Here is a 16,777-nt window from a genome sequence, read left to right on the forward strand (position 1 = left end):
CAGAGGAGGAAGCAAAGAACTTTGACGAACGAAATACTAAAATAAAATTGCTGGAAAAAAGCGTTCTGTGCCTTTAAGATTGCGACCTGCCGTAAATGGTTACGATAATGTAGGAAATCAATAACACGTGTAAAAAAATTTTTTTTTATGAAGCTAGCGACACGAAGATGGGGATTTTGGTGTCAATTTATCCATGATACCAGTATTTATTCAAACTAATAATATGGTGATCCTTGCAGTTGATACATTGTCCGATTTTAAATACTTTGAGTAGTTTAAAGGATAGAAAGGAAAGGTAGGTAACGTTAACAGTTTCAGGACAGTGATGCTGTGTTAGCTAGCTAGAGAGAACATGTTTCTTGATGAAATTGTTATACATTACTAGCTACATTGTTTCATTACACTGTAACAATGGAATTGAATATGATAAGGTAGCTAGCTAGCTGGTAAATGTACCTGTGCTATAGCACTTTAACGAATGGCAGACTTACTGTCATTACCACCCTGTCTGTAAGGTATTTTTCTGTGATTTCATAGCTACTGTATATTGTTTCTTGTTTTTCCTCGGACCAGAATCATGTTCGTGGCAGTGGAGATGGTTGACACTGTCAGAATCTCCCCATGGAATTTCCAGCGGCAGTTCAATGAAGCCATAGCCGAAGAACTCAACAAGAAATTGGCCAATAAGGTGAGAGGATGCAGTACCAAAGATACTGTAACCTCCTCCCCTATTCATCAGTGGACAGGGGTTCTGTATATTGTCAGCTGAGTTAATCTTTTATTGTGTGCTTTGTTTAGCCTAACACAATTGTGACATTGTAGTCTTGTTAACTTATCTGCTTTATTTATGTTTGGCTGATCTTTACCTGCATCTCTACAGGTGGTTTACCAGGTTGGCCTCTGTATCTGTTTGTATGACATCACAAAACTGGAGGATTCATACATATTCCCAGGTGATGGAGCTTCCCACACCAAAGGTAAGGAAATTACAATTTGCGACAGATTTTCACGCGACTATTTATAAATCAGCATAAAAATATGATGCACATTTTCCCACCAAAGGTGGGTTTCCATAAAACTGACTTGTTGCAGATAAAACGCCCTTTTGTCCTTACATTTCATTGTACCGAATAGAAAAATGGAAGTTGAATGTTTCCATTGCATTTTAAACTCGACCGATGGTTTTGTCACAAACTGTTACAATAAATAGCAAACGTGCTCAATCTGGTTTTGGCGCATGCTCTCTAGACAACAGTTCACTTATAAAGTTGACAGAGTAGGTTATATGATGAGCTGTGGATAAGCGTGAGAATTTTTATTTGATAAAGCCAAACACCGATCATGTCACTAGCAATCCTTGATATTTATTGGACATTTGCAAGCTTACAGTGTACTTAAAAGCCCAATACAGCCATTTTGTATCTTAATATTAAATCATTTCACCAGGCAGGCCAAAACTCCATCTCACCAAAACAGACTGAAATTTCAGGCGCTCTTTTCAAACCTCGCTTACAATGAAAGGGCATTATCATTATTTTCAATTTCATAGTGTTATTCCAACTGTAAATACAGTTGAAGTTGGAAGTTTACATACACCTTAGCCAAGTACATTTAAACTCAGTTTTTCACAATTCCTGACATTTAATCTGAGTAAAAAGTCCATGTCTTAGGTCAGTTAGGATCACCAGTTTATTTTAAGAATGTGAAATGTCAGAATAATAGTAGAGGGAATTATTTATTTCAGCTTTTATTTCTTTCATCACATTCCCAGTGGGTCAGAAGTTTACATACACTCAATTAGTATTTGGTAGCATTGCCTTTAAATTGTTTAACTTGGGTCAAATGTTTCGGGTAGCCTTCCACAAGCTTCCCACAATAAGTGGGAAGCTTGTGAATTTTGGCCCATTCCTCCTGACAGAGCTGGTGTGACTGAGTCAGGTTTGTAGGCCTCCTTGCTCCCACATGCTTTTTCTGTTCTGCCCACAAATTTTCAATAGGATTGAGGTCAGGGCTTTGTGATGGCCACTCTAATACCTTGACTTTGTTGTCCTTTAGCCATTTTGCCACAACTTTGGAAGTATGCTTGGGGTCATTGTCCATTTGGAAGACCCATTTGCGACCAAGCTTTCACTTCCTGACTGATGTCTTGAGATGTTGCTTCAATATATCCATATAATTCTCCTTCCTCATGATGCCATTTATTTTATGAAGCGCACTAGTCCCTCCTGCAGCAAAGCATCCCCACAACGTGATGCTGCCGGGGGTGCAAGCCTCTCCCTTTTTCCTCCAAACATAACGATGGTCATTATGGCCAAACAGTTCTATTTTTGTTTCATCAGACCAGAGGACATTTCTCCAAAAAGTACGATCTTTGTCCCCATGTGCAGTTACAAACCGTAGTCTGGCTTTTTTATGGCGGTTTTGGAGCAGTGGCTTCTTCCTTGCTGAGCGGCCTTTCAGGTTATGTCGATATAGGACTCGTTTTACTGTGGATACAGATAGTTATGTGCCTGTTTCCTCCAGCATCTTCACAAGGTCCTTTGCTGTTGTTCTGGGATTGATTTGCACTTTTTGCACCAAAGTACATTCATCTCTAGGAGACAGAACGCGTCTCCTTCCTGAGCAGTATGACGGCTGTGTGGTCCCATGGTGTTTATGCTTGCATACTATTGTTTGTACAGATGAACGTGGCACCTTCAAGCGTTTGGAAATTGCTCCCAAGGATCAACCAGACTTGTGGATGTCTACAAAAAAATTCTGAGGTCTTGGCTGATTTCTTTAGATTTTCCCATGATCCATGATGTCAAGCAAAGAGGCACTGAGTTTGAAGGTAGGCCTTGAAATGCATCCACAGGTACACCTTCAATTGACTCAAATGATGTCAATTAGCCTATCAGAAGCTTCTAAAGCCATGACATCATTTTCTCTAATTTTCCAACCTGTTTAAAGGCACAGTCAACTTAGTGTATGTGAACTTCTGACCCAATGGAATTGTGATACAGTGAATTATAAGTTAAATAAACTGTCTGTAAACAATTGTTGGAAATATTAATTGTGTCATGCACAATGTAGATATCCTAACCGACTTGCCAAAACTACAGTTTGTTAACATGAAATTTGTTGAATGGTTGAAAAATGAGTTTTAATTCTCCAACCTAAGTGTATCTAATCGCCTTTCTAATCGACCTGGCCCGGGTATCCTGGAAGGACATTGACCTCATCCCGTCAGTTGAGGATGCCTGGTCATTCTTTAAAAGTAACTTCCTTACCATTTTAGATAAGCATGCTCCGTTCAAAAAATGCAGAACTAAGAACAGATACAGTCCTTGGTTCACCTCAGACCTGACTGCCCTCGACCAGCACAAAAACATCCTGTGGCGGACTGCAATAGCATCGAATAGTCCCCGGGATATGCAACTGTTCAGGGAAGTCCGGAACCAATACACGCAGTCAGTCAGGAAAGCTAAGGCCAGCTTCTTCAGGCAGAAGTTTGCATCCTGTAGCTCCAACTCCAAAAAGTTCTGGGACACTGTGAAGTCCATGGAGAACAAGAGCACCTCCTCCCAGCTGCCCACTGCACTGAGGCTAGGTAACACGGTCACCACCGATAAATCCATGATTATCGAAAACTTTAATAAGCATTTCTCAACGGCTGGCCATGCCTTCCGCCTGGCTACTCCAACCTCGGCCAACAGCTCTGCCCCCCCGGCAGCTCCTCGCCCAAGCCTCTCCAGGTTCTCCTTTACCCAAATCCATATAGCAGATGTTCTGAAAGAGCTGCAAAACCTGGACCCGTACAAATCAGCTGGGCTTGACAATCTGGACCCCCTATTTCTGAAACTTTCCGCCGCCATTGTCGCAACCCCTATTACCAGCCTGTTCAACCTCTCTTTCATATCGTCTGAGATCCCCAAGGATTGGAAAGCTGCCGCAGTCATCCCCCTCTTCAAAGGGGGAGACACCCTGGACCCAAACTGTTACAGACCTATATCCATCCTGCCCTGCCTATCTAAGGTCTTCGAAAGCCAAGTCAACAAACAGGTCACTGACCATCTCGAATCCCACCGTACCTTCTCCGCTGTGCAATCTGGTTTCCGAGCCGGTCACGGGTGCACCTCAGCAACACTCAAGGTACTAAACGATATCATAACCGCCATCGATAAAAGACAGTACTGTGCAGCCGTCTTCATTGACCTTGCCAAGGCTTTCGACTCTGTCAATCACCATATTCTTATCGGCAGACTCAGTAGCCTCGGTTTTTCGGATGACTGCCTTGCCTGGTTCACCAATTACTTTGCAGACAGAGTTCAGTGTGTCAAATCGGAGGGCATGCTGTCCGGTCCTCTGGCAGTCTCTATGGGGGTGCCACAGGGTTCAATTCTCGGGCCGACTCTTTTCTCTGTATATATCAATGATGTTGCTCTTGCTGCGGGCGATTCCCTGATCCACCTCTACGCAGACGACACCATTCTATATACTTTCGGCCCGTCATTGGACACTGTGCTATCTAACCTCCAAACAAGCTTCAATGCCATACAACACTCCTTCCGTGGCCTCCAACTGCTCTTAAACGCTAGTAAAACCAAATGCATGCTTTTCAACCGATCGCTGCCTGCACCCGCATGCCAGACTAGCATCACCACCCTGGATGGTTCCGACCTTGAATAAGTGGACATCTATAAGTACCTAGGTGTCTGGCTAGACTGTAAACTCTCCTTCCAGACTCATATCAAACATCTCCAATCGAAAATCAAATCAAGAGTCGGCTTTCTATTCCGCAACAAAGCCTCCTTCACTCACGCCGCCAAGCTTACCCTAGTAAAACTGACTATCCTTCCGATCCTCGACTTCGGCGATGTCATCTACAAAATTGCTTCCAACACTCTACTCAGCAAACTGGATGCAGTTTAACACAGTGCCATCCGTTTTGTCACTAAAGCACCTTATACCACCCACCACTGCGACCTGTATGCTCTAGTCGGCTGGCCCTCGTTACATATTCGTCGCCAGACCCACTGGCTCCAGGTCATCTACAAGTCCATGCTAGGTAAAGCTCCGCCTTATCTCAGTTCACTGGTCACGATGGCAACACCCATCCGTAGCACGCGCTCCAGCAGGTGTATCTCACTGATCATCCCTAAAGCCAACACCTCATTTGGCCGCCTTTCGTTCCAGTACTCTGCTGCCTGTGACTGGAACGAATTGCAAAAATCGCTGAAGTTGGAGACTTTTATCTCCCTCACCAACTTCAAACATCAGCTATCTGAGCAGCTAACCGATCGCTGCTGCTGTACATAGTCTAGGTAAATAGCTGATGTCTAGGTAAATAGCCCACCCATTTTCACCTACCTCATCCCCATACTGTTTTTATTTATTTACTTGCTCTTTTGCACACCAATATCTCTACCTGTACATGACCATCTGATCATTTATCACTCCAGTGTTAATCTGCAAAATTGTAATTATTCGCCTTCCTCCTCATGCCTTTTGCACACATTGTATATAGACTCCCCCCTTTGTTTTCTACTGTGTTATTGACTTGTTAATTGTTTATTCCATGTGTAACTCTGTGTTGTCTGCTCACACTGCTATGCTTTATCTTGGCCAGGTCGCAGTTGCAAATGACAACTTGTTCTCAACTGGCCTACCTGGTTAAATAAAGGTGAAATAAAAAAAATTAAAAGTATGTAAACTTCTGATTTCAACTGTATATATAAAACACAGGAAAATCACAGTTTTGACCAACATCATCGTTTATTTAATCTTCCTATAAACTCTTCATGCTTTTCCATGGCATGGTGGTAGTAGGCTGCAACGTAACATATCATTGCGTGACTCCAAGTTAACCTCGACATGATGGTTATTATATCAATACCTGTGGCGTTTCGACCATGATTATTGCATAATCTTTCACAGGCAAGAAAATTGTCCACCCTTGTCTAGTGTATTTTGTGTTGTTGACATTTTGCCCTCAAATGTGCTGTTTCCATCAGGCCTGCTGTGAGTATATTTTTTAATGTGTAATTCATCTGCATGAAATGGTTGGATGGAAACCTGCTGAATGTTGCTGATAGGCCTCCATATTTCATATGAATATTGATTTGCAGGTAACAAGTGAATACATTGTTTTAGGATTGAGCCCACAAATGTAGTCACTTGTTACATGCAAATCAATATTCATGCAATAATCGTGATCAAAACATAGCAAAATAATACAAATAAAATAAAAACGGCACTGGTCCAATGAACTTGTTTATTTTCGAACGCTCTACATGGAATTATTACTTTTGTGTTATCTAAGGTAGAAAAAATACAGGTTAAGAGAAAAGTAATAATTCCATGCGGAGCGTTTGAAAATAAACACGTTCATTGGACCAGTGACTATAAAAATATATATTTCACCTTTTATTTAACTAGGCAAGTCAGTTAATAAGAACAAATTCTTATTTACATTGACGGCCTAGGAACAGTGTGTTAATTGCCTTGTTCAGGGGCAGAACAACAGATTTTTTACCCTGTCAGCTCGGGGACTCGATCTAGCAACCTTTCGGTTACTAGCTAGGTGTCAGAAGCAGCAGGTTCACCATCCTTTCTCCCCTGCCTCTGGAATGGTTGCAGTCTGGGAGAATGTTGGACTACCTAACTAACATTTTTGATCCTGTTCGTTTGATCCTGATCTTATTTCAAATGTTCACACTGATGTTTTCCAGTTCAGTCGAACAAATAATGGCTTATTACCAACACGGTATTGTAAACACATTGTGGCCGATGTGTGTGATTGTTTGCAGACTTCTTTTCCCCCAGCTTTGACCGTGCTACAGACTGTAGTGGTGGTGCTTGGCTTGCGCATGCAAATTTAGTTCACACAACATTCTATCATAGAATTTTATATGACACGTCAAATTAATAGCTTAATTGACACGTATCTTTTTTGAAATGCAGAGACCCAAAAGGCATTCCGTATGTTATAGAAGTAGCTCCACCTTACCTTCTGATAGGTTAGGTGGAACTTTCACCGTATTGCACCATATTACTATCAGATCTACACAAGTGCCTGGAGGTCACTGCCTAGGAGTTGTTTCTGGGCAGGGATTTTCTCTTAGGAGTGACTGTCCATTTTGATGTGACCTTATCTTTTCCCTATTCTGTTTGTTAGTCCACTTCAGGTATGTTGTGTTCCACCCTTTTTTGGATGAGATTCTTGTTGGAAAGATCAAATACTGCAGTCAAGAAGGAGTACATGGTGAGAGAAACTCATCTTTCCCCACCTTCCAGTTTTCTCCCCGACCCACCTGAATGTTAAGTCCTAATAGCCTATATGACTCAGTGCAACAGCATTGTCCATAACGAATATACCTATGTCTATTCTGGACTAATAGGCCTCATTGTCTGAAAATAAGAACACTTGAACATGCTGTGATTTGCTGATACACTAATTTGGGTCAGATGCTTTTTATACTCTGCCGTCACAGCCCCAGAGGAGTCTGTACACACTGCAGTGGTTTTCCTACCGACCCTGTCTCTCTCCCAATGTATAAAGTGGATCAACAGGGAGAATGTCTCAGTATGAAGTATAACATTGATGTGGCAGTCTGTCTGTATAGATTTGTTCACACTGCCATATTTTGTTTCATAGTCAGCCTAGGATTCTTTGATGACATCGTCATTCCCCCAGAGTCCCTACAGCAGCCTGCAAAATTGTATCCTGCCCAGTGATGTGTGTTTGTGTATTTCTTACCAATGTGTGCATTTGACAATTTGTTTGCTTAAAGCTGAGTTTCAGTAGATGGCTCTGGAATACAATCGTGTAAATGTTAGCTATCAACATGAGTAGTTTAATTATCTGATAGACATTTTAGTTTACCTGTAAAAGCTACTGAAAATAAAGCAATCTAGCAAGCGCTCCTTGACTGCTGCCTCAGCGATGAAGCAGAGCAGGTGTGGGTGTGGGAGTATGAGACGGACGAAGGGGCCCATGACCTCTACATGGACCAAGGTGAGGACATCCGCTTCCGGGTCACAGATGAAGTCTTCCTGGACACGTCGCCCACAGGCCCTTCTGCCGCAGCAACCGACACCTCTGCAGCTCCAGGGGCAGAGGGTGGCCAAAAGAAAGAGCCCCCTTACACACTGCTAGTAAGAAGGCGCTCACTGATAGAAAATACTTATTTCACACCACAAAAGATTGAATTACTATTGTTGTGAATTTAATAATTTCAGTATCCATATACAGTATATGTGACTGAGTTAAATGGTACCGGTAAGCTCACTCAAAATGTCCAGTGAGCAAGTATGGAATGTTTGATCAGGAGTATAATTCATTGGGTGAATTCTCCTGATGACATGGATGGCATTATGTGATCTTTCCTTAACCCATAGGAAGTCCCACCCAGTTGACTACTTAAACATTTTGAAAGTCCTCAATGGCCCTGCCCATGCTAAAACAAGCTTTGGGGCACTGGAGTTGTCTATCTAACTCTATGGTGATGGTACTGCCGAATTGGTACCTTTTGGGTAGTGCAACTGGTTAGTACTTTGTCAAGCAGGGTGGTCACTTGTGCTTGCGAAGCAAAGGACCAGTCGTTCGAGAAGGCAAAACTGTTAGCAGCATAGTGACGTCCTTCACATAGGTGTACTTTTGGTTTTACATCATACATCCTTATTACAAATGACTATTTTTAAGGTATTTTTCAATACTATAAGTCAGTAATAATTAATTCCACCCCTTCCCTCCCTGCCTTTCTTGTGTATCAGGGTACCATTAGCGAGCCAGGCTTGGGCCTCCTGTCCTGGTGGAACAGCTAGCGAAAGGAGAGGCCATTACAGTAGAGAAAACAGGGAGACAGATGTCAAGTATTCATCCCAGCTGCTGGACATACCTTCTTTTTGGACTCTTCTCAGTCACTCCTCCCAGGTTGTGACTTTAACACTGGAGAAACATGCCTCCTGTGAAGTGTCCACAAGGTTAATAGACACAGAACTGCGGGCTCAAGTAGAGGAGCCAGGATTCCCATAATAGGAATGGCAGACCCAAGGACAAGGGACCAGTAGCAAGGATTTCTAATAGAGCACACAGGCCGGGGACATGGAGAACTGTCTCACTTGCAAAGCTGTAGATCCACTTCCCCCTGTATATTGTAAATACTACCACCATAACTGTTAACGCACCAGCATTTACACTCTGTGCACATGACCGTAAGAAAGACTGATTAAAGGGCCCCAATTGGCCTATTTAGTGTCACCATGTAAGTCTGTGAGTGTTCAGTTGAACAAATAATGGAGTGAGTGTGCCTAAATATACAATTGTGTGTTGTCTTTTTGACCAGTATAGTGTTTCATCAGTGATCATTTTTGTTTGCATGATTTTGAGTTGGGTTATAATGCCCAAGGAGATGATGGTATATGGCCAATATACCACGGCTAAGGGCTGATCCCTGAGTTTTTTTTAATTGCTATTATAAACTGGTTACCAATGTAATTAGAGCAGTAAAAATAAACGTTTTGTCATATCTGTGGTATATGGCTGATATACCACTTCTGTCAGCCAATCAGCATTCAGGGCTCGAACCACCCAGTTTATAATTGTGTACAGGACATGTATCCCAAAAATATCATCAAATAACTGTCCTTGGGAGGGGTTGTCATGAACCCACAAGCACTACACCTCACTGTAATTTGTGTATTTTAGTGGGTGTGAAGTTGGTCCTCTGAAGCAGTTTTTGATAAAGCATAGAAGCCATATTCTTCCAGGCCAAATGAATGTATCATATTCTGATCTTTATTTTGGTTATTTTTACTTACACCATTACATGAAGGAATACATCAGTATGGTTTACAATACGAACACATACTTGTTTAATGTAATAACTGCTTTGACGCGTATGATCATAGCAGTCTTGTTATGCCAACAAATTTGTCAGCAAACACACATCACAAACATCACGCCCATTCTCCCGACTACGGTGTAATCTCAGCCAGCGGCAGCTGCGCAGCCTCAACAACACACCGCAGATCAGTGTATTCCGCGCGACTACGCGTATTTACTGTTATTTATTTAATGAATGTTATATAATAGTAACTGACAAGGCACACACCCGTCCTCTACCGACAAACGGATTCTAGCAATGCAGTAAGTACAAATATTCAAGTACGGGTATGCCAGCTATTGTTTGGATTGTAGAAAATCTGTATCGCCTATTCATTAACGTGTGACAGCCTTTTTGACCAAAGTATAGACTAAAGGAAATATATGATAATGACAACTGTTGGCTATAGAATACCTTTGACGAGGCTACTCATCCTCTCATCCCTACAGCGTCTCTGTTTGCGCGCTCGGACTTTTCGAATATCCTGGAAATGAGAAAAAGTCGGATGATATGCGTGTTTGTTACAGAATAATTTGGCAATGCAAACTGGTCATTCACTTAGCCCGAAATGCACGCCTCCGCAACATGACGAATCATACAATGTTATCAATGTCTCACGTAGAGGGATTTTTCTTGTGATATTTAGACACGTTGAGCCGAGTCAATTGACTATTTCAGATATTTAATTCGGATGTAGCCCAGAGAAAGTATCCAGAGATAGACTTCACTGTTGCTCTCTTTTTACATTTTTACTTTATAAAAACGGATTCATATCGTTCTTTAAACAGTCAATTTGCATTCGCGTGAAAGGATCATCTACTTTTCTAATTTGACAATTTTGGTGTTACAATGTAGCAGCCCTAATGTTTTGGTTTGTAGTCATTATCCAATGCTTTCCCGTATTGCATGCTGACGTCAGAAACACACGGCTAGCCTTTTGCCAGCAGCTCTGTGGACGGCGTTCTCAACATTCGAGCTGTCAGAGCTGTCTGTTTGACTGTAACCTTGATGATGCAGGCAGAGCGAAAGAATGTAACAATCTTAAACCATGCAAAGCCATCTTGGCCTTGGAGTGTGTGCTGTGTCCTATCTTATTGCGTGCACATGCCATCAATATGCACCACCATATCTTGGCACACAATGGCTGCTTTATTTAAAAATGTTTAATTGAACCTTTATTTAACTGCTTTTGTTGCAGCTATTCCTAAAGCTGTGCTCCTCTTGAGCTTGAAGGACTTGATACACAATGTAAACATCAGTCATATATCTAAGTGGAGCCTGTTACTTGAATATGTGGACATCTATAAGTACCTAGGTGTCTGGCTAGACTGTAAACTCTCCTTCCAGACTCATATCAAACATCTCCAATCGAAAATCAAATCAAGAATCGGCTTTCTATTCCGCAACAAAGCCTCCTTCACTCACGCCGCCAAACTTACCCAAGTAAAACTGACTATCCTACCGATCCTCGACTTCGGCGATGTCATCTACAAAATTGCTTCCAACACTCTACTCAGCAAACTGGATGCAGTTTAACACAGTGCCATCCGTTTTGTCACTAAAGCACCTTATACCACCTACCACTGCGACTTGTATGCTCTAGTCGGCTGGCCCTCGCTACATATTCGTCGCCAGACCCACTGGCTCCAGGTCATCTACAAGTCCATGCTAGGTAAAGCTCCGCCTTATCTCAGTTCACTGGTCACGATGGCAACACCCATCCGTAGCACGCGCTCCAGCAGGTGTATCTCACTGATCATCCCTAAAGCCAACACCTCATTTGGCCGCCTTTCATTCCAGTTCTCTGCTGCCTTTGACTGGAACGAATTGCAAAAATCGCTGAAGTTGGAGACTTTTATCTCCCTCACCAACTTCAAACATCTGCTGTCTGAGCAGTTAACCGATCGCTGCAGCTGTACATAGTCTATCGGTAAATAGCCCACCCATTTTTACCTACCTCATCCCCATACTGTTTTTATTTATGTACTTTTCTGCTCTTTTGCACACCAATATCTCTACCTGTACATGACCATCTGATCATTTATCACTCCAGTGTTATTAATCTGCAAAATTGTAATTATTCGCCTACCTCCTCATGCCTTTTGCACACAATGTATATACTCCCCTTTCTTTCTTTTTTTCTACTGTGTTATTGACTTGTTAATTGTTTACTCCATGTGTAACTCTGTGTTGTCTGTTCACACTGCTATGCTTTATCTTGGCCAGGTCGCAGTTGCAAATGAGAACTTGTTCTCAACTAGCCTACCTGGTTAAATAAAGGTGAAATAAAAAATAAATAAAAAATAAAAAAATACTGTTTTGGGGCAGACTTAGGAATGGTTGGCAGTTGAAATGTATGGCATTTGAAAGTAAAAATGGTCTGTAATGAATTGAAAGGCGGCCAGTGTCATTTTTGGTAAAACATTGCCACTAGGCTGATACTCTTAACCAGGGTGTCCGACTAAATGGCTCCATAAGTGTCCAGTAATGTAAATCCAAACATCCCTCTTAATATGAAGCTGTTATGAATGATGCATAATGTTCTCTGCAGTAGGGATAAACTTCATGAAATCTGTCTTTGTTTCAGTTGTTCTTCTGGTTCAACTTTCGCTTTTTACTTTTGTTTGTTTTCTTCTCTTTCTTTCTTCATTAAGAAACTTGCTGAAACAAACTGACCTGTGTACTCAATAGCAAGATATATTAAAGCAGAGACGGTGAGCAGACAAACATATAACTGGAGTGTCGGCATCAGGCCAGGTGGTGAAGAACCAGAAGAGTGGTAAGAAGAGCGACCTGGCCCGTGCCTCAGCCATGACAGACCCCAGCCTGACGTCCCCCTCAGAGGCCCCTCTGCGCTCCCCCCGGGCTGCACCCCTTTCTCTCTCCTTCCCCTTCTTGAGGGAGGGCAGCCGTGTGTGGGAAAGGGGAGCGCCCCCCCAGCCCCGGTCACTGCCCAGCCCACTGCCCACCAAACGCAACCGCACCTATTCAGCGTAAGCAACTAGATATGCTGCTCATGAATGTGTTTCTGTATTAGAATTGGTTTGATAGTGTATGTTTATTATCGTTCACTTATATGACGTTTATATATACATTCCTTAACTTCTTAGAGAATAATTTATTTCCACAAGCAGTAGCAGAAGGGATATGGTGTGTTGATGTAATGTTTTGTTGAGAGTGGACATGATGCTCTCTCCCCTGTCTCTCATCAGCACGGTGCGGGCCACCTCAGGGCCAGCGTTTAAGGGCGTGTGCAAGAGCTTCTGCAGGTCACAAGGTCATGGCTTCATCCGCCCCACCAATGGCGGTGATGACATCTTTGTTCACATCTCTGAGTGAGTGGCCTTCATCACTACAGCAGCCTTCTTTAGCTTGGCAAATTGCTAAAATGAACAGAATGCCCTGTTTTTTAATATTCTGTTCACAGCTTTCTATCTCAGAGCAGCAATGTAACATCAGTGTTCAGTGTCATATAGAATGTGTCAAGGTTCAGAGCAGGAACTGACTGCATATTCATATTGTGCAGTAAATGAACATCTAAATCATTAATTCAATCTATTTCAGTATCGAGGGCGAGTATGTCCCAGTAGAAGGAGATGAGGTCACATACAAAGTCTCCCGGATCCCACCAAAAAACCTGAAGATCCAGGCCGTGGAGGTGAAGATAGTTCATCTGAACCCAGGGACGAAGCATGAGACCTGGTCTGGCCAGATCATCAGCCAGCTAGACGAGAGCTAGGCTTCAGCGCTGGCCTGTTTATCTACACTTGGCTACAGGGAGGGCTAGGGTGGGAAGTTGAGGGGTCTGGCTAGGGCAGGCAGGGACGGCCAACTGGTGCTGGTGAGTCTGTCTAAATCAGGTGTACTAGAGCTGGGTTGGAACAAAACCCTAGATACACTGACTGGCTCCTCAGGACACAAGTTGGCCATCCGTGAACTAGGATGTGGTTAGGTACAGACTGGATTGATAAGTTATAAAAGCAAGGGAGGAGAATATGTTCAACCTGAATGTACTGGAAGTGGGTGAAGGGACTGAGCGGAGTGGTGGAGGAAATAGAATGAGAAATCCGACACCATGTTGAGGAGAAGCATTACTATTGGTGTGATATGAAAATGAGGTTGGAGAGAAAATAACTGATGAAGGTTTAGAGGTACAGAATCGGAAACGTCTGGTTGAGAGAGCAATCGAGAAGGGAGGGAGAGATGGGCGTAAGACAAAATAAAAAGCTTTGAAGAATGATTTATATTTGACTGTGAATGGCAAAGCCACTTAATATGTTCTCGAGGTACACAACCATCTTTGTATTTTTGCCTTTTATTTATATATATTTATTTGATCATTTTGTTTAGATTTTTTTGTATCCGCTGGTTTTGAGGTTACTGGATTTAAGTTTTGGGTATTGTAGTCAAACGAATGCATTTAAAAACTTGAACTTTTCTGCCGAACCGACTACAACTCCTATTAGGCTTTATCATGTGGCAATATGTAGTCCTGTTTGCAAATTGTAACTCACCATGATGGTATGAGAAAATTACTGCAATGTTTTTGAAACTATTTGAACCTTTTCTATTGTCTGAGACACACTGTAACACACTGTCAATGGAATTGAAATACATTTGAATGTATTTGTTTAAGTTCTGAAATGATCATTTAATTGTTACTGAGCCGTTATTTGTATTTGTTTCATGTCTACCCATTATGTTTAGCATTTCTCCATATTTAGGCTATTTCTATGTATTTTCTGTACTTCATTCTTACTGTTTTGGGTTGTTTTATTTCATATTTTAGTTTTAGTTAAAATACTAGGTTTTTCATTGGTCACAGTTCAGAGCATTTTCTGTTAGACAAGCCACTGTGGCAATAGTTTACCCTCATTTCTATGTGAGCCTTGAAAGAGCACTAAAAACATTTTATGATTCACAATTATGGTGGCTGTTATCTTTCTTTAGTATTTGTCTTTGGAGATAAGGGTGTACACATAGTATGTGACATTAGAATCACATGCCTATGCGTTAGTTATACTTTCCATCTGTTGTACAAAAATATAACAAGTCATACTTGGCACAATGATATAAAATAATTTATTACAATGAACATAGTTCAAATGAATACAGTACACAACAATCACATGATGATTTCACAATTAGTGTATGTCGATCAAACTGTACAAGTGAGTCCACTGGATCTTTGTCATTCAGGAAGGTCTAATGGCCTTTGGCAGAAGGGTCAAGACATCCAGATTATTGTATTTGTCGCAGATGTCATTAACCTTTTAATAAAATTTGATTTGATAAGATACAACTAAAGAACGTGTACCTATGACTATACTGGGTAGGTAATGTAAAGTGTGTATGAGCCATCTGTGAGATCCATTTCTTATAGCGGTGCAGACTGAAGTATCAGGAATCATTTATATGTAATTGCATAGATGAGGTAAGACTTCTCCCTACAGTGTCTAAACACTCTTAGAAAAAAAAGATGCTATCTAGATTCTAATTAGGGTTTTTCGGCTGTCCCCATAGGAGAACCCTTTGAAGAAACCTCTTTGGTTTCAGATTGAACTCTATCCACAAAGGGTTTTACATGGAACCCAAAAGAGTTCTACCAGGAATAAAAAAGGGTTCTACCTGGAACCGAAACAGGTTCTGCTATGGGGACAGCCGAATAACCCTTTTGTGTAGAAAGTCTACACCCTCCTTGGATTTCTTCACATTTTATTGTGTTACAAAGTGGAATTAAAATTGATTTGTCATTTTTTTTGTCAACAATCTACACCAAATACTCTGTCAAAGTGGAAGAAAAAATTCTAACATTTGTTTTTATATACCTTGATTAAATAAGTATTCACCCCCCTGAGTCAATACATGTTAGAAACACATTTGACAGCGATTACAGCTTTGAGTCATCTTGGGTAAGTCTCATAAGATCTTCGCACACCTGTATTATGCAATATTTCCCCATTATTCAAGCTCTGTCAAGGTGTTGGAGATCATGGCTAGATAGCAATTTTCAAGTCTTGCCATAGATTTTCAAGCAGATTTAAGTCAAAATTGTAACTTGGCCACTCAGGAACATTCACTGTCTCCTTGGTAAGCTACTCCAGTGTATATTCAGCTTCGTGTTGTAGGTTATTGTCCTGCTGAAAGGTGAATTCCTCTCCCGGTGTCTGGGGTAAAGCAGACTGAAGCAGGTTTTCCTATAGGATTTTGCCTGTGCTTAGCTCCATCCCGATTGTTTTCATCCTGAAAAACTCCCCAGTCTTTGCCGTGTTTTTTTGCAGTATTACATTAGTACCTTGTTGCATGTTTTGGAATATTTTTATTCTGTGTATTTTTATTATTTTTATCACTCTGTCATTTAGGTCATTATTGTGGAGTCACTACAATGTTGTTGATCCATCCTCAGTTTTCTCCCATCTAAGCCATTGAAATCTGTAGCTGTTTTAAAATCCCCAATGGCCTCATGGTGACGTCCCTAAGCAGTTTCCTTCCTGTCCTGCAGCTCAGTTCAGAAGAATGACTGCATCTTTGATGTGTCTGGGTGGTTTAATGCTTCATCCACAACTTAATTATTAACTTGACCGTGCTTAAAGATATATTCAATGTCTGATATGTTATTGTTACCCATCTACCAATCACTGCCCGTTATTTTTGAAGCTATCGAAAAAGCCCTGGGAGGACAGAGGAAGAGGTGGTCATAAAAAAATATAATGTCAATCCCTATTATTTCACACAGAGTACAGAGTGAGTCCATATAAATTATGATGTGATTTGTTTAGCCACATTTGACTTCTGAACTAATTCAGGTTTGCCTAAACAAAGGGCGTGAATACCTTGCTGTCTCTGCCTGGCCGGTTCCCCTCTTTCCACTGGGATTCTCTGCCTCTAACCCTATTACAGGGGCTGGGTCA

At 41.6% G+C, this 16,777-nt stretch overlaps 2 protein-coding genes across 4 annotated transcripts; both read left to right on the forward strand.

Moving 5' to 3' along the window:
- Positions 1-74: 74 nt before the first annotated feature.
- On the forward strand, positions 75-9,249 carry LOC112226156 (DNA-directed RNA polymerase III subunit RPC8). Of its 2 annotated transcripts, XM_024390452.2 has the most exons (7): positions 77-295; positions 574-688; positions 881-977; positions 7,157-7,243; positions 7,637-7,700; positions 7,923-8,136; positions 8,755-9,249. In XM_024390452.2, the coding sequence occupies exons 2-7, from the start codon at positions 578-580 to the stop codon at positions 8,803-8,805; spliced, it is 624 nt and encodes a 207-aa protein (XP_024246220.1). In that variant the 5' UTR covers positions 77-295; positions 574-577; the 3' UTR covers positions 8,806-9,249. The 2 variants fall into 2 exon arrangements, with proteins under 2 accessions (XP_024246221.1, XP_024246220.1); XM_024390453.2 differs by lacking the exon at positions 7,157-7,243 and having other exon boundaries at positions 75-295.
- Positions 9,250-9,995: 746 nt separating this feature from the next.
- On the forward strand, positions 9,996-15,165 carry LOC112226159 (cold shock domain-containing protein C2). 2 transcript variants are annotated; one of them, XM_042307199.1, is made up of 4 exons: positions 9,996-10,129; positions 12,558-12,859; positions 13,079-13,201; positions 13,431-15,165. In XM_042307199.1, the coding sequence occupies exons 2-4, from the start codon at positions 12,678-12,680 to the stop codon at positions 13,603-13,605; spliced, it is 480 nt and encodes a 159-aa protein (XP_042163133.1). In that variant the 5' UTR covers positions 9,996-10,129; positions 12,558-12,677; the 3' UTR covers positions 13,606-15,165. The 2 variants fall into 2 exon arrangements, with proteins under 2 accessions (XP_042163133.1, XP_024246224.1); XM_024390456.2 differs by lacking the exon at positions 9,996-10,129 and having other exon boundaries at positions 12,098-12,859.
- The last annotated feature ends 1,612 nt before the right edge of the window (positions 15,166-16,777 follow it).

Source organism: Oncorhynchus tshawytscha, linkage group LG27 (assembly GCF_018296145.1).
Source record: "Oncorhynchus tshawytscha isolate Ot180627B linkage group LG27, Otsh_v2.0, whole genome shotgun sequence".
In the NCBI taxonomy this organism is placed as follows: Eukaryota; Metazoa; Chordata; class Actinopteri; order Salmoniformes; family Salmonidae; genus Oncorhynchus; species Oncorhynchus tshawytscha.

Bases quoted from the DNA above. Each gene is read 5' to 3' on its own strand.
- LOC112226156 (XM_024390452.2), top strand. From the start codon at position 578: ATGTTCGTGGCAGTGGAGATGGTTGACACTGTCAGAATCTCCCCATGG. The intron at 689-880 runs GTGAGAGGATGC...GCATCTCTACAG, and splicing joins ACAAGAAATTGGCCAATAAG to GTGGTTTACCAGGTTGGCCT. The intron at 8,137-8,754 runs GTAAGAAGGCGC...CTTGTGTATCAG, and splicing joins AGCCCCCTTACACACTGCTA to GGTACCATTAGCGAGCCAGG.
- LOC112226159 (XM_042307199.1), top strand. From the start codon at position 12,678: ATGACAGACCCCAGCCTGACGTCCCCCTCAGAGGCCCCTCTGCGCTCC. The intron at 12,860-13,078 runs GTAAGCAACTAG...GTCTCTCATCAG, and splicing joins CGCAACCGCACCTATTCAGC to CACGGTGCGGGCCACCTCAG. The intron at 13,202-13,430 runs GTGAGTGGCCTT...AATCTATTTCAG, and splicing joins ATCTTTGTTCACATCTCTGA to TATCGAGGGCGAGTATGTCC.